The sequence below is a fragment of the Sorex araneus genome, chromosome 11 (assembly GCF_027595985.1).
Source record: "Sorex araneus isolate mSorAra2 chromosome 11, mSorAra2.pri, whole genome shotgun sequence".
NCBI lineage: Eukaryota > Metazoa > Chordata > Mammalia > Eulipotyphla > Soricidae > Sorex > Sorex araneus.
Genome location: NC_073312.1, coordinates 22,749,410 through 22,774,569, shown reverse-complemented (window position 1 = coordinate 22,774,569; position 25,160 = coordinate 22,749,410). Strand labels below are relative to the sequence as shown.

Genomic DNA, 25,160 nt, shown 5'->3' with positions numbered 1-25,160 from the left:
CCCAGTTGTACTTAGGGCTTTCTCCTGGTGGGTTCTGGGGTGCCAGGGATCGAACCCAGGTCAGCCACGTGCAAGGTAAGCACCTTACCTGCTGTACTACGGCTCTGGCCCCAGAGAATTGATTTTCTTAGCATATACTATAATTCCAGGGTAGAACTGAACACCTCTGCACCACAGCCACCACCCTATTTCGGACTAGTCCCTGCTGTCCACAGGTCTCCAGGCCTCCCCTGTCCCCCTCTGCCTCCGGAACCACCAGGATGTTCACCGAGCCCAGGGCTGAGTTCGGTTGGGTGCTGCCAGTAGGTTCATTTGCTGTAGATGTTTCTGTCGGTCTCTGGGTGCGAGAGTCTGAGAGTTGTCTTTCCCATTCTGATTTAGTTGCCTCAGCCTGATCACGTCAAGTCTCATTCATTTTATTTTATTTTATTTTATTTTTAAATTTTATTTATTTATTTATTTTGCTTTTTGGGTCACACCCGGCAATGCACGAGGGTTACTCCTGGCTCTGCACTCAGGAATTACTCCTGGCGGTGTTCAGGGGACCATATGGGATGCTGGGAATCGAACCCGGGTCGGCCGAGTGCAAGGCAAACGCCCTCCCCGCTGTGCTATTGCTCCAGCCCCCTCATTCATTTTAATTTAAGAAAAAGACTCTTTATTTTTTGTTTGGGGGGACCACACCCGGCAGTGCTCAGAACTTACTCCTGGCCCTGCACTAAGGATTCACCCCTGGCAGGGCTCAGGGGACCGAATGGTCCATGGGGGATCAAACCCTGGTCAGCCGCGTGCCAGGCAAGCGCCCTCCCTGTGGTGCCGACTCTCCGGTACACGTCCTGTCCGTCCTGTCCTGATGGCACAGTCTCATCCTTCTGACTGTCGGGGCAGCGTCCGTGTATGGCTGCCCCTGCCCCCGTCCGTGCGGCCCCCAGGGGCCGCCATCTCGCTGGTCTCTGTGTTTTGGCCATTGTCATTCAGCTGCTCCTCTGAGCATGCCCCCTGTGCTTGGAGCTGGGTCCCAGCACACGGCAGTCCCGTGGATAAGAGTCCTGGCCCTCAGGAGCTCATGTCCCTCGGGGGGACAGACACAGGAGCCCCGCAGCCTTTCCCAGAACCCACCGGAGGCTTCTCCAGTCTCTAGAGCTGGTTGGCCCCGAGCCCGCCTGGGTCAGAGACAGTGTGTGGGCCCCGGGGCCTCTGGACACGAGGGCTTCTTCCTGTGCGGGTCCAGAAAGGCAGTTGGGTGCTCTGGATCGGGAGTCGTGGGGTCCCTGCGGCCTACAGCAGAGCCCCCAAGCTGGTCTGGGAGTCAGGGAGGCTGTGGGGGAGGGTCTAAAGCACAGAGCCGTTGGGTCTCGGAAAGCAGGAGGCCCAAAGGACCACACCCCAACTTTAAAAAGTGTCTGTCAGGTGTAGGGACAAGGGCCAGGAATATTGCCCCATGGTTGGCAGCCTGCCTGATGAGCGGGGCGGGGGGTGGGGGGAGAGGGCAGCAGGGATGGAGAAGGGATCACTGAGGCAGTGACGGTTGGAGGGACCATTCGGGGTGGGAGATGTGTGCTGAAAGTAGATACAGGACCAAACATGATGGCCTCTCAGTATCTGTACTGCAAACCATAATGCCCAAAAGTAGAGACGGGGGGGCCAGAGCGATAGTACAGCAGGTAGGGTAGGGTGTTTGCCTTGCACATGGCCGGCCCGGGTTCGATCCCCAGCATCCCATATGGTTCCCCAAGCACCACCAAGAGTAATTCCTGAGTGCAGAGCCAGGAATAACTAACCCCTGAGCATCGCTGGGTGTGACCCAAAAAACAAAAACAAAACCAAAAAAAGTAGAGAGAGAGCATGGGGGAAATTGTCTGCCATAGAGGCAGGGGGAGGGATGATTGCCGGGGGGTGGGGGGATACTGGGGATATTGGTGGTGGAAAATGTACACTGGTGGAGGGATGGGTGTTCAATCGTTGTATAACTGAGACTCAAACTTGAAAGCTTTGTAACTGTATCCTACGCTGGTTCAATTTAAAAAATAATAAATAAATATAGTACTATTGCACCCTGAAAAATAAACGTGGTGGTGGGAGGGATCCCCGGGACACCGGTGCTGGGAAGTTGACAGTGGCGGTAGGGTGGGTGCTGGGACATTGTTTGCTCGACCCTCAACTATGAATGACGTTGTAAGTCATGGTGCCTTAGTTAAAGAAATCAAGGCCGAGGGGCCTGCAGGGGAGGAGGCAGCCGTGGGGGACGCACTTCCCCTGGTGTTAGCAATAGCCTCGCTCAGGCTCCCAGAGAGATGCTTGTGAACCGTCCTTGGAGGGGCCAGGGGCCCACTGGGGCATTCCCCGGAGCCAGATGGAAAGATCAGGGCTCCGCCCGGGACCCTGGGCCACTGGGAACAGTTGTGGCGTGTGCAAGCCCAGCCTGGCGAGCCCCTGCCCGCCGCCTTGTCCCACCAATTATGTCTGGGCCCTGGGGGACAGGGAATGAGAGGTAGGCCGAGTTGGGGGTGGGGGCTGGGCGGGACATGGGATGGTCTATGTGTGAGTGTGCGCGTGTGTATGTATGTGTGTGTGTGCATGTATGTATGTGTGTGTGCTTATGTGTGCATACGTGGCCTCAGCCAGCGGTGTCTGCCCTCACTGGCAGTTTGCTTGCTGCTGGGTGGGATGGAGGGAGAGTGGGGGTGCATATCCACCCACGCTTGGAGGGGCGGGAAGGGGTTCTTGTGCCCCTCTGGCCCCTGGGAGTCAGGCAGAGGTTCCCCCGCCTTCTGTCCTTCCTCCTGCAGACAGCAGAGCTGGCAGGGAGATGGCAGAAGCAGGGACCTGGGGGCAGTGCGGGGACCCCGAGTCGGGGCTGTCACTTGCACACCTCTGAGTGCGCTGTCCGTACCCAAATTCCAGCCAGCGATGCCCTTGGCGGTGGGGGTGGCTGTCTGTGCTTGGGGGCTTGGCTCTTGTTCAGAAGCAAAGGCTAGGGCCTGGGGGGCAGCCCTGGACTGTGGACACTGGGTCCAAGTCCTGGAGAAAGAGGAAGCAAAGATGCAAAGCGAGGATGCCCATGCAAAGCCATGCAAACCCTGAGTCCTCCCCTCTCTCCTCCAGCGCCTGTCTGGAAACCCCCCTAACTGCTGGACAGTAACTGACGTTTGAAGGACCCTGGAAGGCCCCGGTTACCTTGTGGGGCTGCTGCTTCCCCGCCCCCTTCTTCCCCACCCTGCAGGTCTCTCTCTGACGGGAGGGTTGGAGCTGCCTTGCAGGTAGATGGGACACATATCCTGTTGAAGATCTTTTTCAATTTTTAAAATTTTTTAAAAAATTTTATAAAGTAGTTTACAATATTTCATTACATTTAATATTCAAACATTAATTCCACCACCTTAACACCTTCCCACCAACCATATTTCGGGTGTTTCCATCCCAAACCTCAACCCCTGCACCAAAGCAGCACTGAAATAATATATTTTGTATAGTTTGTTATGAAAAACCACTGAAAACATTGTTAGAAGTTGAGCCTTGTGTGCTTTTATATATATCTGTAAAAAATATATATATTTCCCTCTAAGACTGGTTTCCTCCTCCTTTGAACTCCATCAAATGTGGCGTGGTACCCTCTGAGTATGGGTAGGCTGTGTGGTGTGGATTCGGCTGCCCGGTCCAGTAATAGGTTCACTCATGGGTGAGGCTCGGCCTGAGCGTGTGGAGGGTGGCCGTGAGCGTGGCAGTGGTTGAGTTCTGGAGGATTTTGGCTGCTGGGGCTGGGTCCCTTGGGGCGGGGAGGGGGTCTCACCTTCCCCCCTTTGGGGCCCCCTGATCCTGTGGAAGATCTCGGCTCCCAACTGCCAAGCCTTGGCTTGCACCTTTGGCTCCTCTGTTGAGGTCTGCCTTGCTCCCATTTGTCTCATAAATACCCCTGTCCTCCTGGCCCTGTGTCCGGGCCGCACGCCTCACCCCACTGAAAAGGGCCCATCTGCTACTCGCTGCCACATTGGCATGTGGCAGAGGTGTCTGGGGGCTCCAGCGCGATGCCCGTCCTGGCCAGGGGCTCTTCGGGCAGATCTGAGTTCCCGGTTCTATGGGGAAGCCTGGTGGAGAGGTCGCTGGCAGGGCTGGTGTGCTGGCCAGGGCAGCCTGAGGGGAGGGAGGGGATGGGTGTGGTCCTGCTGTGCCCAGCCGTGACCCCAGACCATGCAGTCCCTGCAGCCCAGACTGGTCAGTCCAGCGCCAGGACAGAACTGGGCCGCCCTTAGCATCATCTCTCCAGGCTTTATTTCCCTCCCTGGACTGTTGGCCGGTTTTGTTTGGGGACCACTCCCAGCAATGCTCAGGGCTTACTCCTGGCTCTGCACCCAAGAATTATTCCTAGTGGGCCCGGGGGACCACTTGGGATGCTGGGGATGAACCTGGATTGGCCTTGTGCAAGGCAAGCACCCTACCCACTGTACTATTATTCTGGCCCCAGACTTTTTTTTTTTTTTTAATTGCCTGTGTAGACCACTTCCTCTAGCTGGGGCTGGAGTTGCCCCCAGGTGACACCCGGCGGTGCTTGGGGAATCTTACTGCATCGGGAATCTCAGCTCTGTGCCTTGCCACCTGAGCCCCAGCCTCATCCCCACTCTGGGCTGCCTGAAGTCAGGGTCCTTGTCTGTTCTCCTGTTTATGTCTCCAAGTGCCCAGGACAGGAGTTGATACTCAGTAGGTCCGTCATGAAGATCCATTACAAACAAACGGTGGTGGGACTGACGGTGGATGGGGGTGGGTGTCGATAGTAAATAACTTAGCACAGCGGTAGCTGATAGAAGGTTTAGACGCTAAATACTAGCATGGATGGTGCTGCAGGTAAGTGATGGGTGCAGGATGACGGAGGTGACACTGCAGACGTGGGACTTGGAGAGAGAGTGTGAGCAGTGGGAGACGGTGAGGTGGGAGCTAGCAGGAAAATGGTGGCCACTGGTGGCAGGTGGTGCTGCTGCTTTCGCTTGAGTCTGGTTCCCCGTTTGGGGAGCCCCGCCCCGCCCCGCCCCGCCCCGCCTGACCCCTGGACGGTTCAGTTCCCTGACCCTGTGGGTTTTCCCTTTGCAGACTCCATCGGGGGCTCCTTCCCCGTCAGCTCTCACCGATGCCATCACAAGCAGAAGCACTGCCCGCCAGCGCTGTCAAGCGGGGGGCTTCCCGCCACACCGCTGCTCTTCCACCCGCACACCAAGGGCTCCCAGATCCTCATGGACCTCAGCCACAAGGCCGTCAAGAGGCAGGCCAGCTTCTGCAACGCCATCACCTTCAGTAACCGCCCGGTGCTCATCTACGAGCAAGTCAGGCTGAAGGTGGGGCGTCCCCCCCCCCTGTGTCCCCGTGGCCTGGCCTCGGGTCATTCCCCCCAGCCCTCGTCATCCCTGCCCTGCCCCCCCGCCCCCCTCCTCTCTGCTGCCACTCTACTCCTCCTCGCCCCTCCTCTTCCTCTCCCCTCTTGCTTGTTCCCATCTTCCACTTCCTGGGGGAGCAGGGAAGGAACAGGATGGGGGGTGGCCTTGGGGACCCCCAGCTCTGTGGTGGGAACCCCGTGGGAGAAGACGAAGCCTGAGCGGTGGGTGACGCATGCGTGTCACTCCCTGCTGACCCGGGGGCTCCCTGAGGGTGGGGAGGACCGGCTGGGGGTGGGGGGCCTGCCTGAGGCTCCCCTGTCCCCCCCAGATCACCAAGAAGCAGTGCTGCTGGAGTGGGGCCCTGCGGCTGGGCTTCACCAGCAAAGACCCGTCCCGCATCCACCCGGACTCGCTGCCCAAGTACGCCTGCCCCGACCTGGTGTCCCAGAGCGGCTTCTGGGCCAAGGCGCTGCCCGAGGAGTTTGCCAACGAGGGCAACATCATCGCCTTCTGGGTGGACAAGAAGGGCCGCGTGTTCTACCGCATCAACGACTCAGCCGCCATGCTCTTCTTCACCGGCGTCCGCACCGCCGACCCGCTCTGGGCCCTGGTGGACGTCTACGGCCTCACGCGGGGCGTCCAGCTGCTGGGTGAGTGTTTGTGCCCTCTGGGCGCCGCCCCCTCCCCGCATTCCCGTGGACAGCAGCTGCATGTGAGCCCCTGTGGTCCCCTTCCACCAGGCCCTCCGCGGAGGCAGGCGGTCTGGGGTGGGGTAGGGACCCCCGCCCGGGGCCCTCCAGCCGTGCCTTCAGGCTGGCACCCCCGTGCCACCAGGGAGTGACGAATCCGGATCTCCAGCCCCAGCAGCTCTCCTGGTGTCAGGCACTTTGTTCTCGCTGCTGTCATAGCAACCGTGGGAGGCAGCTGCTATTACCGGGCCGTGCGGGGGCCTCAGGCTCAGGGAGGTGGGGCCGTGGGGGGGAGGCTTAGGGGGGGCCCCCCCGCAGGTGAATGGCAACATCAGCACTCGCTCCCCAGGGAGCCCCCGGCCTGCACACTGCAGCCTCCCCGAGGCGCCAGCCCCACCCTGGTGCCTTTCGTAGGGATGAGGGTGAAGGAAAGGGTGGGCAGAGGGCCCTGGGCGAGGGGGAGGGGCAGAACCCCTGGGGGCTGCCCCTGGGTCCCCGCAGGAGTAAGGCTGGGGTGGGGGCGAGAGGGTGGGCATCGTGTTGGAGGAGGAGAAGGGGGGTGGGATTGGGGCTGCCAGGGCACACATGCGGGAAGTGCCCAGGTTGAGAGGCTCCGGCTTCTGGAGGGTCACACTGAGATTTGGGGCATCCCAGAGTGCACGGCCAGGTGGCCCCGGGTGCGGTCCCCCAGTGCACGAGAACAGGGAGCCAACGCACTCAGCCTCCGGGTCTAAGTCGGTCCTTGGGCCAAGGGCTTGTCCCGGGCAGGCCCACTGCAGCGCCTCCACTGCCCTGGTGGGAGGCGTCAGCGGGGAGGTGACCCCAAGAAACCATGAATGGAGGTCCCGCGGCCTGGGTTCCCATCGATGTTTCCCCCGGTGTTCGGCTTGTCCCTGCCTTTCCCCACCCTGGCAGGAGCAGCCCTGGGAGCTGACAAGCGTCTTCTTTTCCCCCCTTTCTGACTCCAGTGCCAAGGAGCCAAGGAGCATTGAGGTTCTTTTCATTTGCAGTATCTTTGTGTGTGTGTGTGTGTGTGTGTGTGTGTGTGTGTGTGTGTGTGTGTGTGTGTGTGTAGGGACATACCCGGTGGTGCTCAGGGCTTACTCTGGCTTTCTGCTCAGGGATCACTCCTGGCAGGGCTTAGGGGACCATGTGGGGTGCTGGGGACTAAACTGCAGTCAGCCACATGCAAGCCAAGCACCCCCACCCGCTGATGAGGGACATCTAAAGACAGACATCTCTGTCTCTCTGCCTTTCCCCGCCTCCCTCTGCACCAGCATCTCCAGCGTCCCCTCCATTTCTCTGCTCAGCAGCTGCCTTTGTTCCTCCCCTCTCTTTGAGACTCGCCTCCTCTCCGTGGCTCTGGTTCTTGGCCGCTCTTTCCTGGGATCCCAGTCTCATTTTGAAATTTTGGGGGAGTGAGGTGTTTCTACCCAGTGGTGCTTAGGCCTTACTCCGGGCTCTGCACTCAAGAATTACTCCTGGCAGTGTTTGGGGCGGTGTGGGGGGGGCGGGGCAGGTGGGCATATGGGATGCCTAGGATAGCATCTGGTTTGGGTGCATTTAGGGCAAAAGCCTTCCTGCTGTATTATCTCTCTGTGTTTTTGTTTGTTTGTTTTTCTTTTTGGGCCACACCTGTTGATGCTCAGGGGTTACTCCTGGCTCTGCACTCAGGAATTACTCCTGGCGGTGCTCAGGGGACCATAGGGGATGCTGGGAATCGAACCCTACCCGCTATGCTGTCACTCCAGGCTCTGTATTATCTCTCTGGCCCCCATTTCGAGATCTTGAGACCTTCCTGCCAGGCCTGCCCCCTCTCCTGTCCTTCTCTCTGGAGGCCAGGACGGGGACCCTCTGCGCCCCACACAGCTGCCTCTGCTGCTCCGGTTGCAGACACCGGGGAAGCCGGCATTGCTGGCGCCCTGCAGGGCCGGTGACTCCCTGGCCCCAGTCCTGCCCCCGCCCAGCCCCCTCTGCTCGCTCTCCCCTGAACTCTGGCCTCGGGGCCCACCCCAGGGCTGGCTCCCTGGCCACCCGTTTCCTTCGGGTGCCCTGGCTGGCATCTCCAAGAATAACAGCTTCCTACCTCCAGGAAGAAGGCTCTGCCAACGACTAAGTAAACACAGGTTTTATGGGGTGATTAATACTGCAGGAGATAAGCTCCCGTCTGGGCCTTTCAAGGTCTCCGCGTCCCTCTCAGCAATGTGGACTCAGGGGGCCCAGCCACAGGCCCTGGCAGAAAGCTGGTGCACCGAGACTCGTAGGACCACCCCTCTGCGTCCACCATTGCTCAGAGGTGACCCCCGTGCAATCCTGCCATTCAGTGTGGTTAAAGTTGTGGGGGATAGCCAGGAGGCATCTAGGAGGACTGCCTGTAGGAGGTGGGCATCCGTCCTGAAGCTGAGGAAGGAGAAGGCCCAGCTGGCTGAAGAGACAGGCCCCAGGGGTTTTGCCATGGGTCCTGGGGGGGCCCGAGGGGAGGGGAACGGGGGCGGGGGTGGGGTGGGTGAGTTGTGGACAGGAGGGGCGTGTCGCACAGCTGTGGGGAAGTGCGTGCTTTTCGGGGGAGAAAGTCCTGCAGCTTCCCCGCTATTGGGTTTTGCTTTCGGGCTTATTGGGGGGCAGCGGTCACTGCGCGGAGGTGAGAGCCTCGTCCTCACGCATGCCAGAGGTCACACCCAGCAGAGCAGAGCAGGGGTGTGACCCAGGTGACCCAGGGCTCTGCAGACTCGGGAGAGACATTGGAGACTCCCAGGCCAGGCCGCTTCCCGGGAGTCTGGTGCTCTGGGCAGCTCCTGGCGGGCGCCCTCACCCCCACCCCCCGCGGCTGCCTTGCTGGGTCTCTCGGGAGATGTGGCCCTGGGTCTGCCCCGTCCAGGGCGGCTGTCCGGGCTGGCTGAGGCTCACTGTGCCATCTGGGGCTTCCGCTTCCCAGGCTAAACCAATATTGACCCTCGGCCAGGCCTGAGAGGCAAATATTAGTTTGCGGAGCCAGCGCTGGGCTCTCGGGACCGGGGACCGAGGATTCGGAGGCTGCCCTTGGTAGGTTTCATTTCCTCTTCCTTTTTCGGTGGCGGTGCTGGGGACAGGCCCTGCAGCCTCGCTCATACAGGCTTGTCCCCTGCTCTGAGCCGCACCTTTGGCCTCATTTCTTCACCAGGAAAACTTACTTTTTCTGTTGCGTGCTCGAGAGAGCGCTCGGTGGGCTGAGTGCATGCTTTGCACGTTGAAGGCCCCAGTTCAATTCCCAACACCACAAAATTCCTTGAGCACTGCTGGGGGCAACCCCCAACCCCGAGCACAGAGCTGGGAGTAGCCCTGAGCACGGCTAGGTATGTCCCAGTACCCCCAACCCCCAGTAAGCTATTGTTTTCAGGGAAATAGGTCAGGGGTCAGGGGCAAGGATAGAATTAATCCCTGGTACTTCAGGGCCCCACCCAGTACTACTGGGGTTACCTGGTGACTCGCAGCATGGGGGTCTGTGCATTACCGAAGGGCCAGGCTGAGCACTGAGAAGCTGGGTCTGGTCAGCTGGGTTCAGTTCCCCGAGCACTGTGTGGGGGAGACTATTCCCCCAATCTTGCTTTTATTCCAGTCCTTAGAGATACTTTCTCCTTTCTGCTCACCCCATAGCTTGCCAGTTCTTTTGGGGGGATTTGGGGTTACACCCAGTGGTGCTCAGGATTCACTTACTCCTGGCTCTGCACTCAGGGATCACTTCTGGAGAGGCTCGGAACCATGTGGGGCGTCGGGGATCAAACCAGGGTCAGCCGCGTGCAAGGCGAGTGCCCTGCCCGCTGTGACTATCTTTCGGGTCCAAAGCTTGCCAGTGCTATCAGGACCTAACTCGGTCAGGACCTAAAGCCAGAAGCTTTCCCTACCAACCTGGGCCCTCGTGAGGGACGCTTTCTCCCCCAGGTGGCCCGAAGCATGTGGAGGTGGACACGGGCAGCTGCCCTGCCCGTCTCCCCCACGAGGCCTCCTCTCTTCCCTCTGTATAGGGGAGGTCCCTGCTGTGCCTGTTTTGCAGATGAGCGAACAACGGGCCGGGGAGGGCTGGCGGTTCGCCCGGGAGGGCTGGGATCTGAGCTCAGGTGCTGAATGACTTCCCGGCTTCTCTACATGCGAGTCCATCTGAAGCCCGCTGGGTCTGGACACCGTCCCAGCATGGAGTTTATCAGCACTCAGCGCAGCAGGGGGCACCTGTCCTTTCTGGGCACAGAAAGCCACGTGGCCCGGCAGTCAGCCTGGGAGAGGGGACGGGGGGGGTGCCCACCCCCCCCCCCCGGTTTACCTGTGAGTGTGGCTTGACCAAGCTCAGGGCCCCAGACCATGACTCTTGCCCAGACTGGGCGTTCAGTACAAGGGCCTCGGCGTGGGGGAGCGGCTTGGGCCCTTCTTGGGCACAGGTTACTGGGGGCCCCCAGGGCTACATCTGGTGATGCCGGAGCGGGTGCTGGGGTGGGCGCAGGGCACCTGACTGCAGTCCCGTCTCTCAGGCCCACGTCTGCTTCTCTGCACAGTGAACATGTATGAAGTGCAAATACCAGTCACAGTAGCGGCCGACTGGTGTGTCCTGAACAGCGCCCGAGGCCTGGCAGCCGTGGAGGGCCGCAAGGGACCAGGTGCCAGGATCGCGACACCCCCTCCCCAGTTCAGGCTTCTCTGAGCCCCTGGCACCTCCGTCTCAGGCTGGTTATGCGCCTGGCCTTCCCCTCACCGGGGCCCCTGGGGCTCCCAGAGAGGAACACGGGTTGTCCATTGGGGGCTCACGTGTGAAGGTGGCATCATCAGCACCGACTGTTAAACCATCCGCCGCCGGCGCTGGTTGGAGCCCGGAGTTCCGGCCTCCTGCCTCATGGTCTCCTGAGTGCTGCTGGGACCCACACTGAGTGTGGCCCCCAACAAACAAATCCTCCCCAAATCCCCCCAAACCACCTTTAGAAGGACCCGCCTCCGTCCACCAATGAAAGTCAAACTCCATTTAAATTGCTCTGGGGAACAACATCTGTGGTCTCCGCCCGAGTTTCCTGGAGCCTGAGGGTCTCCACGCGGGCCTCTGGGGTGGGTGGACAGAAGGCCAGGGCTCTGCACCTGCCTCCCACCAGAGCTCTCGGGGTTATGTTGGACAAGCATTTTTTATTTTTTTCTTTTTGGGTCACACCCGGCATTGCACAGGGGTTATTCCTGGCTCATGCACTCAGGAATTACTCCTGGCGGTGCTCGGGGGACCATATGGGATGCTGGGAATCGAACCTAGGTCAGCCACGTGCAAGGCAAACGCCCTACCCACTGCGCTATCACTCCAGCCCCATGGACAAGCGTTTTGAAGAAGAGAGTTTGAGAACCGCTGGACCAGCTGATTCTGAGTGTTCCTCTGCCTGAGCTCTGTGGCTTAAAAGTTCTAAACTATCTCAGTGGCACCAAGTGACTTGGGGACTTTTCCTCTGAGATCTGTTTGGGTCTCCGAGCGCTCTGGGGTTTGGGTTCCTAGGGGTCTGAGGGTGCTGGGTGGCCTCCAGGTGGTGCCCCGCTGTCCTCCTTCCCAGCAGGAGGTGTTCTGGAACCTTCCAAGCAGGGGCTGCGGGGATCCTGCCATCCGCCCAGCGGCCATGAGCTGACCTTGGTTAAAGATTATCCATCACTCCGGATGTGCGAATCCAAACAAACAAAGCCTGGCTGCGTCAGGGCCCGCTGCAGAGGGGCCTCACCTGCCCTCAGCCCGGCCCGGCCATGGGGACCCCGCCCCATGCACCAGGCGGGAGGCCCGGGGGGCTCTGGCCGCTGCTGGTGGGTGCCCTGGGCCTGGCGTGTCCTTGGCAGCTCTCGCCTTCTGGCCAAGGCTTCTTCAGGTCCCCGCCCACAGACCCCACCCAAGCGCCTCGCCCTCTGTCCCTCCGCACTGTCTCCTCCTGGGCCGGGAGCCTCATCCTGCTGTTCCACGTTGGCGTCTCTGCTTCCCGCCCTCAGCCTCTCTGAAGCACCCCCCCACTCCTGTTCCGGGTGTTTATCCTAGAGAGGATGCGGCTCCGAGGACCGGGGCAGGGGGGGTGGGGTGGAGGGCCCATCTTGGGGCCACTCGCAGCTGTGCCAAGCCAGAGCCACAAGCCCAGGGACACCCTAGCATCTTGTCCTGGGCCAAGGCCAGCTGAGACCCTACTAGAGTGCGGGCCAGAGTGACAGCACAACTGGGAGGGTGTTTACCCTGCACGCAGCTGACCAAGGTTCGATCCCCTGCTCCCCATCTCGTTCCCTGAGCACTGCCAGGAATAATTCCTGAGCGCAGAGCCAGGAGTGACCCTTGAATACTGCTTGGTGTTGCCCAACACGCCCCCCCCGCCCCCCCCAAAAAAAGACTTTGCCAGAGAGAAGTGAATTTCCTTCTCTCTGCAATGCCCTTGTCTGGCTCAAGATGCTGAGAATCTCGTGAGAAACTGGACTCCAGCACTGGAGAGGGGGAGCCCCAAGGGCTGGCTTTGCCAGCGGGAGACCTGGGTTTGATCCTCAACCACTGCTGGGCCCACGCTGTGAGCACGGAGCCAGGAGTAGCTCCCGCATGCCCCTGGGTGTGGCCTCAAACCCAGCAGCACAAAACAAAGCAAACTGTGCTTGAAACCGGCTGCCTCCCAGCTCTGCTCCCCCAGGGCTGGGCACACCTGGGGTAGAGTGAGTCCTGGAGGCGAGCTCAGGGGTCCCCATCTTCCTACCCTGCAGGGCGAACCCCCGCCCCAGCGCCAGGCTAGGTGGGTGCGGACTCGCTGGGTCCTTCCTGAGCTAGGTGGGTGCGGACTCGCTGGGTCCTTCCTGAGACAGGGCAACGGGAGATTCCAGGTCAGCACTGTGCCACCCTTGCTCCCCATCATAAATACTTCCCGAGTGGGTCCTTCGGGCAGATGCTTCCAACGTGGGGCCGCCCACTGCGTGGGGCGGTAGGTTGAGTCTGATTTGCCCAACGGTAACCGGGTGGTTCTGAACTGAGTCTGGTCCCCGGGGGTGTCTTCCTGGGCTTGGTGGGGAGCGGGGAGGGCCTGCACCCTGCTGTGCCCTCTGACTTGGTGCCCACTCACCCACCCCCTGCGGAGCGCCCGCATTTCTCCTATTTCAGTCCAGTGCAGGGGGGTGGTGCTGGGGGTTATTTCGGAGCTGGCGGAACTGCCTGGCGCCTGCAGCAGCTCCTGCCCTGTGGGCTGGTGGGAACGGTGAAAAGGTAGACTTGGCCGGCCCTGCCCCAGGGATTCCGTTTTTAGCTGTTTCCCAGCATCTCCTGCCCCTTCATTCCTTCATTCCCAGACCAAGCAAGGCCATACTTTGCTGCCTTTCTTCCTTCCTTGTTTTTTATTTTTATTTTTTTTACTTTTTGGGTCACACCCAGTGAAGCTCAGGCCTTACTCCTGGCTCTGCACTCAGGAATTACTCCTGGCATTGCTCTGGGGACCATATAGAATGCCAGAGATCGAACGTGGATCAGCCGAGTGTAAGGAAACTCCCTACCCTCTGTTGCTCCGGCCCCATCCATCTTCCTTCCTTCCTTCCTTCCTTCCTTCCTTCCTTCCTTCCTTCCTTCCTTCCTTCCTTCCTTCCTTCCTTCCTTCCTTCCTTCCGTCCTTCCGTCCTTCCTTCCTTCCTTCCTTCCTTCCTTTTCTTTCTTTTCTCTTTCCTCTCTCTTTCATTCCTTCCTTCTTACCTTCCTTCTTACCTTTCCTTCCTTCCTTCCTTCCTTCCTTCCTTCCTTCCTTCCTTCCTTCCTTCCTTCCTTCCTTCCTTTCTCTTTCTCTTTCTCCCTTTCTTTCTCCCTTTCTTCCTTCCTTTCTTTTTCTTTCTTTCTTTCTTTCTTTCTTTCTTTCTTCCTTCCTTTCTCTCTTTCTCTCTTTCTCCCTTCCTTCCTTTTTCTTTCTTTCTTTCTTTCTTTCTTTCTTTCTTTCTTTCTTTCTTTCTTTCTTTCTTTCTTTCTTTCTCTTTCTTTCTTTCTTTCTTTCTTTCTTTCTTTCTTTCTTTCTTTCTTTCTTTCTTTCTTTCTTTCTCTCTCTCTTCTCCTCCTCCTCTTCCTCCTCCTCCTATTTTTCTTCCTCCTGCTCCCCTTCCTCCTCCTCCTTCTCCTTTCTCCTTCTTCCTCCTTCCTCCTTCTCCTCCCCCCACCCCTGCGGCTGTAGCTTCTCACTGTGCCCTGGGTGCCCACCAGGACCAATGGCAAGTGTGACGCTCAGGTACCGTGAGGGGAAGGGGTGCAGCTGCATCTGCTCTGTGGGGAAACGACCTAGAGTTTTCAGGTTTTTGAGGTCCGTCTCCCCTCACCACCTGCACCTTCAGCCCAAGGCAGGTGTTCTGTTCCCAGGAGAGCTCTGAGCACTGTGGCTGAGCCATAGGCCTCTCAGCATGCGGCACCCAGGCTGCATCATCCCAGTGAGGAGATGACAAAGGTCCCGTCGCCCAGGAGGGCTGGTGTGCCAGGTTCTGCTGTGGGTATCTCTGTGTCCGCTTCCACCTGAGGGTCCCTCCTGAGACTGCTCCCACCTCTTCAGCAAACCCGCTGCCGGGAGGTCCCCCCTTAGAATCCAGAAGCCCAGCCGTGCTGTCCCAAGGGGCGGATACTGAAACTTCAAGATTCCCGGGGGCTCAGCTGTTGGCCCGAGGCTCCCCGGGAACCGCACTGACTAGACACAAACCCAGCAGACAAGTCCTCAGCCCGTGCCCTTTGATCTGCTCTCTCCTGCCGAGCAAGCAGTCTCTGGATCTGGGTCACTGTCGAACCTACAGTACCCTTGGGTTGGTGTTATTTAAAGTATCGCGCGCAGCAAGGAAGGGGATGGCCTCACAGAGCTGGTGAGGGCATATGGCAAGCCCGCCCCGAGACCGGTTCTGTTCACGGTCTGGGAGGACCCTCGGGAAGGACCAGGGGTCCACAGGGGAAGGCACGGGGGGCAGTTGAGATTATTTTTCTTTTTGGATCACACCCAGCGATGCTTAGGGGTTACTCCTGACTCTGCACTCAGGAATTCCTCCTGGTGGTGCTCAGGGGACCATATGGGATGCCAGGGATCAAACCCAGGTCAGCTGCGTGCAAGGCAAACTCCCTACCCGCTGTACTACCACTCCAGCCCCCGGCCCCCGTTAAGAATTTCTTTTTTGTTGTGTTTGTTTGTTTGTTTATTTACTTATTTGGTGGAGGTGCTGGGGATCAAACTCAGGGCCTTGTGCAGCCAGTTGAGAATTTCTTGAAGTAATTCTGGGAGGTGCCCTTGAGTCTGTGGGTGTCCCCTTGGGAGGTTGTGTTGGCAGCCCAGAGGTTGTGCTGGCGGCCTGGCGCAAGCTGTGGGGGCATGTAGCGGCGGGCATCTTTCTGGAGGCTCCGCTCATATCCAGAAGGCTCTGCTGCAGACTGCCCAGCCCGGGGCCTCCATGTGGGCTGTGTGGGGCGGAAGGGGGGTGGGAGTCCCTCTTTCTGGGCTCCTGGCCGCTGGCCCGGCTGGACTCCTCGGAGCCCTTATTTTCTCCTTTCCCTGCTGTCCCCCTCCTGCTGCCTAGTGGCCCACCTTCTTGAGCCCTGGAGGAGCTACCTGGAATCCCTGAAGGGCCAGAGCAGGGGTTTCAGGTCAGCTCAGCCCCCTCCCCCACGTCCTCCCCCCCCCGCCTTTGTCACTGGGTCCCTCCCTCCTGCTCAGGCCCCCAGCCTCTCGGCACACGCGCTGTCAGAGAGTCAATTCCCCGGAATAATCGCATTTTCCGGCCGGCTCTGTCCTCCTGGCCAAGCACGCTGCTGGGAAATCCCAGCCAGGCAGGCCCCAGGGGCCCGCTCCAGATAGGCGGGGGGCTCCGGGGAACCCAGGACCCTCTCCTGGCCTAGACGGGGCTGTGCAGCTCAGAGCCCGCCCTGGATGCCAGCCGGGCCTGGACGTTGGCCTCTGTGGGCTGGCCTGGTGCGGTCACCGGGGCAGCCCCTCTGCTCCCACCTGTGGGCAGTGCCCCTCTCTTCCACTCTGGCCCACTGCCTGCACAGTGGGCACCCGGTCTCACTCACCGAGGCTCAGAGAAGCCGCCCTGGCCAGATGTGAGGGCTCCAGCTCCCATATAGGGGTCCAGTGAGCACAGAGGGTCTGAGAGAGAAGAATGTGTCCAGGAATGGCCTCCACCCTGGAGCTGCTGCCTAGCCACCACCCTGTAGCATCCCGGAGGGGCAGAGTTTGGTTTGGCAGAGCAGGGAACTCTGCCACCGAGCCACTCCCCCCCCAGCCTACATCTTAGAGCTCCCCGTGAAACTGGACCACCTAAGGGGCTGTGTGCAGGATGGACTGCCAGGTTACGCACGGTGGCTGACAGGAGTTTAGGATGAGTGACAGGGCTCCACAATGTTGGACGAAACGCAGTCACTAGACAACAGTCGTTGGAAATGATCACGCTGGGCAAGAACTGAGTGTTGAAAGTAGGTAAAGCTGGAGCAATAGCACAGCGGGTAGGGCATTTGCCTTGCACGAGGCCGACCCGGGTTCGAATCCCAACATCCCGTATGGTCCCCTGAGCACTGCCAGGGGTGATTCCTGAGTGCAAAGCCAGGAGTGACCTCTGTGCATCGCCAGGCGTGACCCAAAAAGCAAAAAAAAAAAAAAAAGTAGGTAAAGGGATAGACATGATAACCTTTCAACATCTGTATTGCAAACCATGCCTAAAATGAGAGAAAGAGAAAGAGAGAAGAGAGTTGCCTGCCAAAAAGGCAGGTGGGGTGGGTTGGAGGGGTGGAGGGAAACTGGGGGCACTGAGCCTGGGAAATTACACTGGTGGAGGGATGGGTGTTGAACACTGCGTGACTGAAAACCAATCATGAACAGCTTTGTAATGGTCGATCTCATGGTGATTCAGTTAAAAAAAGTTTTTCAAAGCAACAAAACGAAACATAGTCTCTGAAGGAATAAGGGCCTGGGGACAGTTGTTGGCCTGGAAAGGTGTTCAGGACAGAAGAAAAGCGAGAACAAAAAGAAACAAAAAGAAACGTGGGGCTGAAGAGATAGCACAGTGGGGAAGGCACTGGCCTTGCATGCGCCCTTCTTGGGTTCGATCCCTGGCACCCCTGTGGTCCCCTGAGTCCTGCCAGGAGCAGTCCGTAAGTGCAGATCCAGGCATAAGCCCTGAGCACAGCCAGGTGTGGATCAAATCCTCCCCACCACCCTAGGGGAGATCTTTAAGAGTAGGGGCCTAGCCAGGGCTCCCTGTCCCTGGCTGACTTCATAGGATTCACAGATGCTCTGAAATTATTCAGACTCAAGGGAGGATGTGTGTGTGTGTGTGTGTGTGCGCGCGCGCGTTTCCTAAGAAACTAGATCAAAGTGATCACATCTTCAAAGGGATTTGTTAAAGGTGAAAAATGGCAATAACAGACGTTGACTAAAAGGCTGGAAATCCATATATCCAGATATCAATTAAGTTCTTTTCCTCTGGGTGGTGAGATAATGGGGTTATTTTATTTTATCAGCGGTCTTTTTTCTATTTTTTTTTTTGGCATATCTAATATGCACGGGTAGCTTGCCAGGCTCTGCTGTGCGGGCTTCATACTCTCCGTAGCTTGCCGGGCTCTCCGAGAGGGGCGGAGGAATCGAACACGGGTCGGCTTCGTGAAAGGCAAAAGCCCAACCGCTGAGCTATCACTCCAGCCAAAAACAGTAACAATAAGTCTCTCAATGAGAGACATTACTGGTGCCCGCTGGAATAAATTGATGAGCATCGGGATGACAGTGAGTCTTTTCTCTACAAACTAGAAAAAGTATTACAATACATGAAAAGAGAAAAAGGTTGGACGACCCCAAGAATCCCTATACTCTCCTAGGGCAAGCCACTTTCAGTGTAACTGGTAAACTAAGGTGAAACCAGTGATGAAAAGAGGGGTGCCAGGGAAGGGGGTTCTATCCAAGCTCCCAGTATGGCAGGCTGCAAGCAAGTCCACTCAACAAATCTTTATCTTGTGAGGGAGGGGAGGGCCCACACCCGGCTGTGTTCAGGGCGTGACTCTGCACTCAGGAATCACTCCTGGTGGGTCCGGGGGAACCAAACAGGACACCGGGGATCCAACCAGGGTCAGCTGCGTGCAAGGCAAGCGCCCTACCTGCTGTACTATCGCTCAGGCCCCACCACTCAACAGACTGCATCCAAGAGCTCAGAGCGTTCCGGCTGCTGGGGATGGGGCGGGCGGGTCCCTCCGGGAGTGCAATGTAAACCCGGAGCCCACACTTTTAGCAGCCGGGCACTGGAGAGCACTTTGCTTTACACATATTGGCGTCGCTCCCTTCCGCCTTGCTGCTTTGCAATGAAAGCATGGCCCGGCTTGGTTCTCCCCTCTCTGCAAGGTGCCTGGAGCGAGTCGGTGGACAGTTCATGGGTAGGGGAGGGATGAGCGTGCGCGCGTGGCCCCAGCCCCGTGTGACGCCCCCACCCCCGTCTCTCCCTCCCTCTCTCTCTCTCCTCTCTCTGTCTCTCTGTGTCCCCGTCCCCCGGCGCAGACAGCGAGCTGGTGCTGCCCGACTGCCTGCGGCCGCGCTCCTTCACGGCCCTGCGGCGCCCGTCGCTGCGGCGCGAGGCGGACGAGGCGCGCCTCTCGGTGAGCCTGTGCGACCTCAACGTGCCGGGCGGCGCGGACGGCGACGAGGCCCCGCCGCCCGCCCACGGCGGCCCCGTCCCGCAGAACTCGCTCAACTCGCAGCACAGCCGCGCGCTGCCCGCGCAGCTGGACGGCGACCTGCGCTTCCACGCGCTGCGGGCCGGCGCGCACGTGCGCATCCTGGACGAGCAGACCGTGGCGCGCCTGGAGCACGGGCGCGACGAGCGCGCGCTCGTCTTCACCAGCCGGCCCGTGCGCGTGGCCGAGACGCTCTTCGTCAAGGTCACGCGCTCGGGGGGCGCGCGGCCCGGCGGCCTGTCCTTCGGCGTCACGTCGTGCGACCCGTGCACGCTGCGCCCCGCCGACCTGCCCTTCAGCCCCGAGGCCCTGGTGGACCGCAAGGAGTTCTGGGCCGTGTGCCGCGCGCCGGGACCCCTGCACAGCGGCGACATCCTGGGCCTGGTGGTCAACGCCGACGGCGAGCTGCATCTCAGCCATAACGGCGCGGCCGCGGGCATGCAGCTGTGCGTGGACACCTCGCAGCCGCTCTGGATGCTCTTCAGCCTGCACGGGGCGGTCACGCAGATTCGCATCCTTGGTAAGTGCCTCCCCCGCCCCTCTGCCTGCCAATTCCTCCGCTGGACTGGCCGGGGTTGGGGGGGTGGATGCCCAAGATGAATGCAGGAGGCACCGGGGACTCGATCCTTCGGGCAGTGACCCTTAAATTTCAGCAGATGCACCCCCGGGGTCGGGAAGAGAGTGGGTGGCAGGTTTGCATGCGCGCAGTGGGAGCAAGCGCATGATTCTACCTATATATGTATGCACACCAGGGTCACTTAATGACAAAAAAAAAGGCGTGTGGTGGGGGGACCGGAGGTAGCCCCCAGGGCTGGAGCCTGGGTTCTGTTCTGGAAGGGGTGTGGCGTGCGGAGAGAGAAGGTTCTCTGGGTATACAATGAGAAAAACAAAAACAAAAACATTGAAGGCTTCCTACTCCAAAATGAAGATGGAACACAAAGGGAATTTAAAATGGAATGAAAAGAAGTGAGACTGGGGTGCAGAGGGAAAAAATGAGGCCGGGGAAAGGTGCTTGCTTCACACACAGCTGGTCTCTGTCGAGTCACTGGTGCGAAATGTGGTGCCCCTGAGCTAATGGGCTGAGTGTGTGTATGTATTGCAAGTGGGGATCCCTCGTTCCAATCCTGGCAGGCCCTGCAGGGTCCCCTGAGCAATGCCAGGAGCGACCCCCGCCCCCATGCACAGTTAGCAATGGCCCCCAAAGGCAAAAATAAGATATCAGGGAGTTAAAGAAGTTTGGGTGAAAGTTTTCAGGATAGAATGGAAAGAAATGAGGCTGGGAGCAGATAAAACAGACTAAGGTAGGACAATATTTTGCCTACACGCCTGGAAAGATGCTGCTCCTTGAATGAAGGGAGTCAGTAAGTGGTCCATGGGGAAGCGAGGTCCATCTAATAATAGGTACGCGGCTTTCCAAAGACACTTCTGTTGCCCTTCGAGCCTTCCTATTCTGGAGCGAAGGTGGGAAAACAAAACAGAGCAAAGCAAAAAAACAGCATAAAAATGTTCCGAGAGGTAAGTCAGCCAAGGTGGGCATTGAAAAGCAGTTTATACAGAGAAGCTCTGGTCTATTCAGAAAGAGAACTGGGCCTATGAACCAGCAAATGGGTGTCAAGGGTCCTGCCAGAGCGCAAAGCAAAACTAAACCAGTGGCAGTATGTGAGGGGAAATGATTATGTACTGCAGAGATGAGTGATTCGCTTGGTTGAAAAAAGAAATGCTTTGCTTTGCTGAGCTCTGAGTGAAAGCGACGGTCTTCACTTGGGGGCTAAAGCCCCTGTCACCCTCAGGGGTGAGGTTCTAGAAGTGCTGAGGACGAGGAATACTTCACAATTTTGCTCTGAAAATGAGAGCCCAGGCAATGAGATAAGAAAAGCAAGCAGGGGGACTGGAGCGATAGACCAGCGGGTAGGGCTTTTGCCTTGCACTCGACTGACCCGAGTTTGATTCCCAGCATCCCATATGGTCTCCTGAGCACCCGCCAGGAGTAATTCCTGAGTGCATGAGCCAGGAGTAATCCCTGTGCATTGCTCGGTGTGACCCAACAAAAAGCAAAAAAAAAAAAAAAAAAAAAAAGAAAAGCAAGCAGGATGTATGAATTTCTGAAGGCGGTAACAAATCAGAAAGCCCTGAGGGGCTGGAGCGATAGCACAGCGGGTAGGGCATTTGCCTTGCACATAGCCAACCCAAGTTCGATTCCCAGCATCCCAGTGGTCCCCTGAGCACTGCCAGGAGTGATTCCTAAGTGCAAAGCCAGGAGTAGCCTCTGAGCATTGCCAAGTGTGACCCAAAAAGCAAAGAAAAAAAAAAAAAAGAAAGCCCTGGGGACACATGAAAAATACTATCAGTAACAGTAAGACTATTTAAAGGACTTGGAACTTGGAACTAATAACTACAGATAAAAATATCTTATTGAGGGCTGGAGTGGTAGTACAGTGGATATGGTGTTTGCCTTGCTGCAGTCGATTCGGGTTCGATCCCCAGCATCCATATGGTTTTCTGAGCACAGGAATAATTTCTGAGTGTAGAGCCAGGAACAACACCCTAAGCACCTCTGGGTGTGACCCAAAAAGTCAAAAAAAAAAAAAGAAAGAAAGAAAAAGGAAAAAGAAAAATGTTTCATTGAGTACCTCCTGGCCTGTAGTGCACTGTTGGAGATCCCACGAAAGAATCCTGTGAAGAACATTTCCTGCTCGGGGGAGCTTGTGGTTTAACTGGGGAACAGCTGGATTTCTGGGCCAAGAGCAGCCCCGGCTCCGTGGGTGCTCAGTGCCCTGTACGGGAGGGTCGTGCGGGTGTGTGGAGTCAGCCCGTCTGTGCAGAGGATGAGTCTCGGGAGAGCCGCCCCCCGCCCCATCCCGGCTCTCCTGAGACTTGGCTCTTCGGGAATAAGGATTCTCTTGGTCTAGCTCCCCACTTCTCCGAGAGGACTTGCAGAGGGGAGAGAGGAAAGAGGGAAGAGAAAGGTGGGAGCGGAGTGGGGGAGGGAAGGATCTGGAACAACAAGAGTAGGACGGTGTGGGCAGCAGGGCAGTGGCGAGGTGGTGGCGGGTAGGACCCTGGCCGGGAGCTGAGGTTGGCGGGCGGGCACGGCAGCCCCTCAGGCCTTTGGCACGGAAACTTTGAATGTGGGTAGAGCCTGGGCAGAGCATACACTGGGCTTCCCATGCGTGCAGGAGCAGGCACGGGGGTGGTCAGGACGCCATGCCAGCCTGGGCACTGCTGGCGTTGCCCGCGCCCTCCCCTGGAAACCGCTGGAAGGTGTGGCGAGCGTGTCGCTTTCCCTTGCCACAGGCTCCACCATCCTGGCAGAGCGGGGCGCCCCGTCCCTGCCCTGCTCCCCGGCCTCCACTCCCACCTCGCCCAGTGCCCTGCTGAGCCACCTCTCGGACCCCCTGCTCAGCCCCTGCAGCTCTGGGCCTCCGGGCAGCTCTGCTGGCGGTGAGTAGCCGCCCCTCCCCTCCACTGGACCCCGTCCCCACCGAGGCCGGGTGCTGCCCCCCGGGTTATCCTCGAGCACTGGAAAGGGGGCGGTGCTGGCCTCCGGGTCCTTCTCACCCCGACTCTCGGCCGGTCACTGTTCCTGCCCGGGTCACCTCCCCCTCCCTTCTCCCACTGCCCCGGCTTTCAGGGTGGGGGTCAGGGTCTGAGGGTAAATCGTGAGCACTGGAAACGGGGGCCCCGGAGACCAGGCTCCTGGCTCTCCCTGAGGGGTGTCCCCTGTGCGTCCCCAGGCACGGCCCCCAACTCCCCAGTCAGCCTGCCCGAGTCTCCGGGGAGCGCCGGCCCCTGGAGTGACGAATGCACCATCTGCTACGAGCGCGCAGTGGACACGGTCATCTACACGTGCGGCCACATGTGCCTCTGCTACGCCTGCGGCCTGCGCCTCAAGAAGGCCCTGCACTCCTGCTGTCCCATCTGCCGCCGCCCGATCAAGGACATCATCAAGACCTACCGCAGCTCCTAGGCCGCGGGCGGCCCCTGCCTTCCACCGCCCTCCGGGAAAGCTCCTCCCCTCTCCAGTAAAGGCTGGAAATCGAGTCCCCTGATGGTTCGGCGACGACGGAGGGGCTCTGAGGCAGGGGCGGACACAGGGATGGGGCCGTGGCCATACCCCCCTCCCGGGCCCTTGTTGCAGGCCCTGTTCCCTGCAGACCTGGCGGCTGAGTTCGGGTCTCAGCCTGTCCCCACCGTCCTTCCCCACTGTCGCAGGCCCTGGGGCACCTTTGCAAGAATGTACGCACGCATTCTGTGGAAGGGGTGCGGGCCCCGAGCCCAGAACTGCGGCCTGGCGGGGGTGGGGGTGGGGGGCGGGTTCCTGGAGTGGACAAGGGCCTGCATCGGTTCCTGCTGCCAGCTGCTGCCAGCTCCCGAGCAGGACACAGCCTGCTCCGCTGTGGCCCTGGACAGGCCCAGCCTGCACTGGGCCCTGGCCAGGCTGCAACCTGGGCTCAGGCAGGCCCCAGGCCGCTTGGCCCCCAGCTGGCTGAGCGTAAGGGCCCTCTGCCGGCCTGTCTGCCTGATCATCTCATGGACCGCTGCTGTGCAGGACCGGCGCGGGGCCGGCTTGGTCAGGATCTCCCGGGACCGGCTGGCACCTCCTCTGTGACCTGACCACCCCTACATCTCAGTGCTCCCCTGGCCTGGCCGATGCCCCCGCCCCCATGGAAGTCCAGGGCCCTGTGTGTGTGTTGGGGGTGGGGTGGGGGCCAGCGGCAGGGTAGGGTAGGGAGGGGCCCTGGGGGAAGAGCAGCCTTTTTTTTCTTTAACTTATTTATTTATTTGAAGTTTTTGGTGTTTTTTTTTTTCTTTTCCCCCTGTTTTGTTTTTGTTTGTTTGTTTTGAAAGGGCCAGAGCAGTGGTTTCTAAACTTGTCTGGCCTACTGCCCCTTTGCAGGGAAAAAAAAAAAAAAAATCTCTCGGTTTCCCCTGGAGCCCTGCCTTGTTGGCGTGAACAAACAGCTCTCTCCCTGGGGGCCCTGGCGGCCGAGCCCGCCCCACCCCTCCCTGCCGGGTGCTCCCCCCCTGGGCTAGGGGGCCCCGGAGCTGGGCTCCCGGGGAGGGGTGGCCTGGGGTCGCTCGCAGACAGCCTCCTCCAGGCCCGAGCGTGGACACCTCGGGGACCCAGGGGACCCTCTGCCCAGGGAAGGTTGAGGGCGGGGAATCCCTCCTCCAGGAAGGGGCCACAACGGAGCTGCCAAGTCCACAGCAGAGTTGTCCCCTGCGGGGGGGGCGGGGGGGCTTGAAGATCCGGGGAGACCCTCAGAGCTCAGCCCCCACCTCTGTGAAGTTCGTGTGTGTTGGGGGGGGGTCGGATTTCCTGTGTGGATCCTAGACACCGGCCCTGCAAGGGGGCCAGTGGGGCCTCATCACTAAATCTGGAGGGTCTTTCTAGGGGTGGGGGTGGCCACACCTCGCCAGGGGTTCCCCTCTCAGAGGGGAGGAAGGTTTCCAGAGCAGGGGCCTGGGGCCCGGGGTCAGAAACCCTCTGTCCATCGTCTCTCGGTGTGAACTCGGGTCGCTGTGATTGTGAATAAAGGTGATTTCGTACCAGCTGGAGGGCAGTGCTGTGTACTGTGGGGACCGGGGAAAGGGCCTCTCTGGGGGGTGAGGGGTGGGACGGGTCCTTGATAAGAGTCCACAATCAAGGAAGGCTCCCTGGGGGGTGGGGGACTGACTGTGTCAGCTGAAACTGGAATTCCTTGTGTGTGTGTGTGTGTGTGTGTGTGTGTGTGTGTGTGTGTGTGTGTGTGTGTGTGTGTGTGTGCCATGAGAGCTGTTGGGGATGGGGCCCAGGTCTCAGGCCTGCAGGCTCTCAGGCTTTGCCACAGAACCACCTGCCCAGCTGGAATGCACCCCCCTCCACTGCCTCCCCGCCCAAGCCCAATCTACAACTCGTGCGGAGGGGCAGCGCCACCTAGGGGCCAGTGGGGAGACAGCAGGTGTCCCAAGCGGGAGCAAAGGTCTGTTGTTCCAAACGAACGGGTTTTGGACACGGGGCCAGGGCAGAGACTTGTGGGGCCCATCAGGCTGCCGCCACTGCTGCTGGGCGTGGCAAGGGGCCGAGGCACGGGCAGGAGTGCCACGTTCACTGGGTGGCCCAGGCAGCCAGAGAGGCACACGGTGCTCCTGCCTTCCTGCGGCCGGCTGCCTAGCAGGTGCTCCTGCCTTCCTGCGGCCGGCTGCCTAGCACCGGCCTGGCCCGGGCTTTGAATAGCGGTGGGTGGGCCATTCACGACCCCAGCCCCACCCAGAATAGGGAAGCACCAGGGGTCAAGGGGGTCTCTGTATCTCTCAAAGCAAGGAAGTGGGAGTTGCTGAGCATCATTCCTACTGAGGGGGGGCGGGGCTGTACCCACCCTGCCACCTGTCCTGCAGTTAGTGCTGTGTCTGCATGATATGTATGTCCGAGTGCCTTCGTGTGTGCGTGTGTGTTTGTGTGTGTGTGGT

At 59.3% G+C, this 25,160-nt stretch overlaps 1 protein-coding gene across 2 annotated transcripts in view; it reads left to right on the top strand.

Moving 5' to 3' along the window:
* Nucleotides 1–23,730, top strand: part of NEURL1 (neuralized E3 ubiquitin protein ligase 1) — an 84,400-nt gene extending 60,670 nt beyond the window's left edge. For both annotated transcript variants that reach the window (XM_055119281.1, XM_055119283.1), the window contains exons 2-6: nt 5,083–5,324; nt 5,692–6,013; nt 18,535–19,230; nt 22,005–22,151; nt 22,445–23,730. In XM_055119281.1, the coding sequence (XP_054975256.1) occupies nt 5,083–5,324; nt 5,692–6,013; nt 18,535–19,230; nt 22,005–22,151; nt 22,445–22,677 (1,640 nt within the window). In that variant the 3' untranslated portion in view covers nt 22,678–23,730. The remainder of the gene's footprint in view (nt 1–5,082; nt 5,325–5,691; nt 6,014–18,534; nt 19,231–22,004; nt 22,152–22,444) is intronic.
* The last annotated feature ends 1,430 nt before the right edge of the window (nt 23,731–25,160 follow it).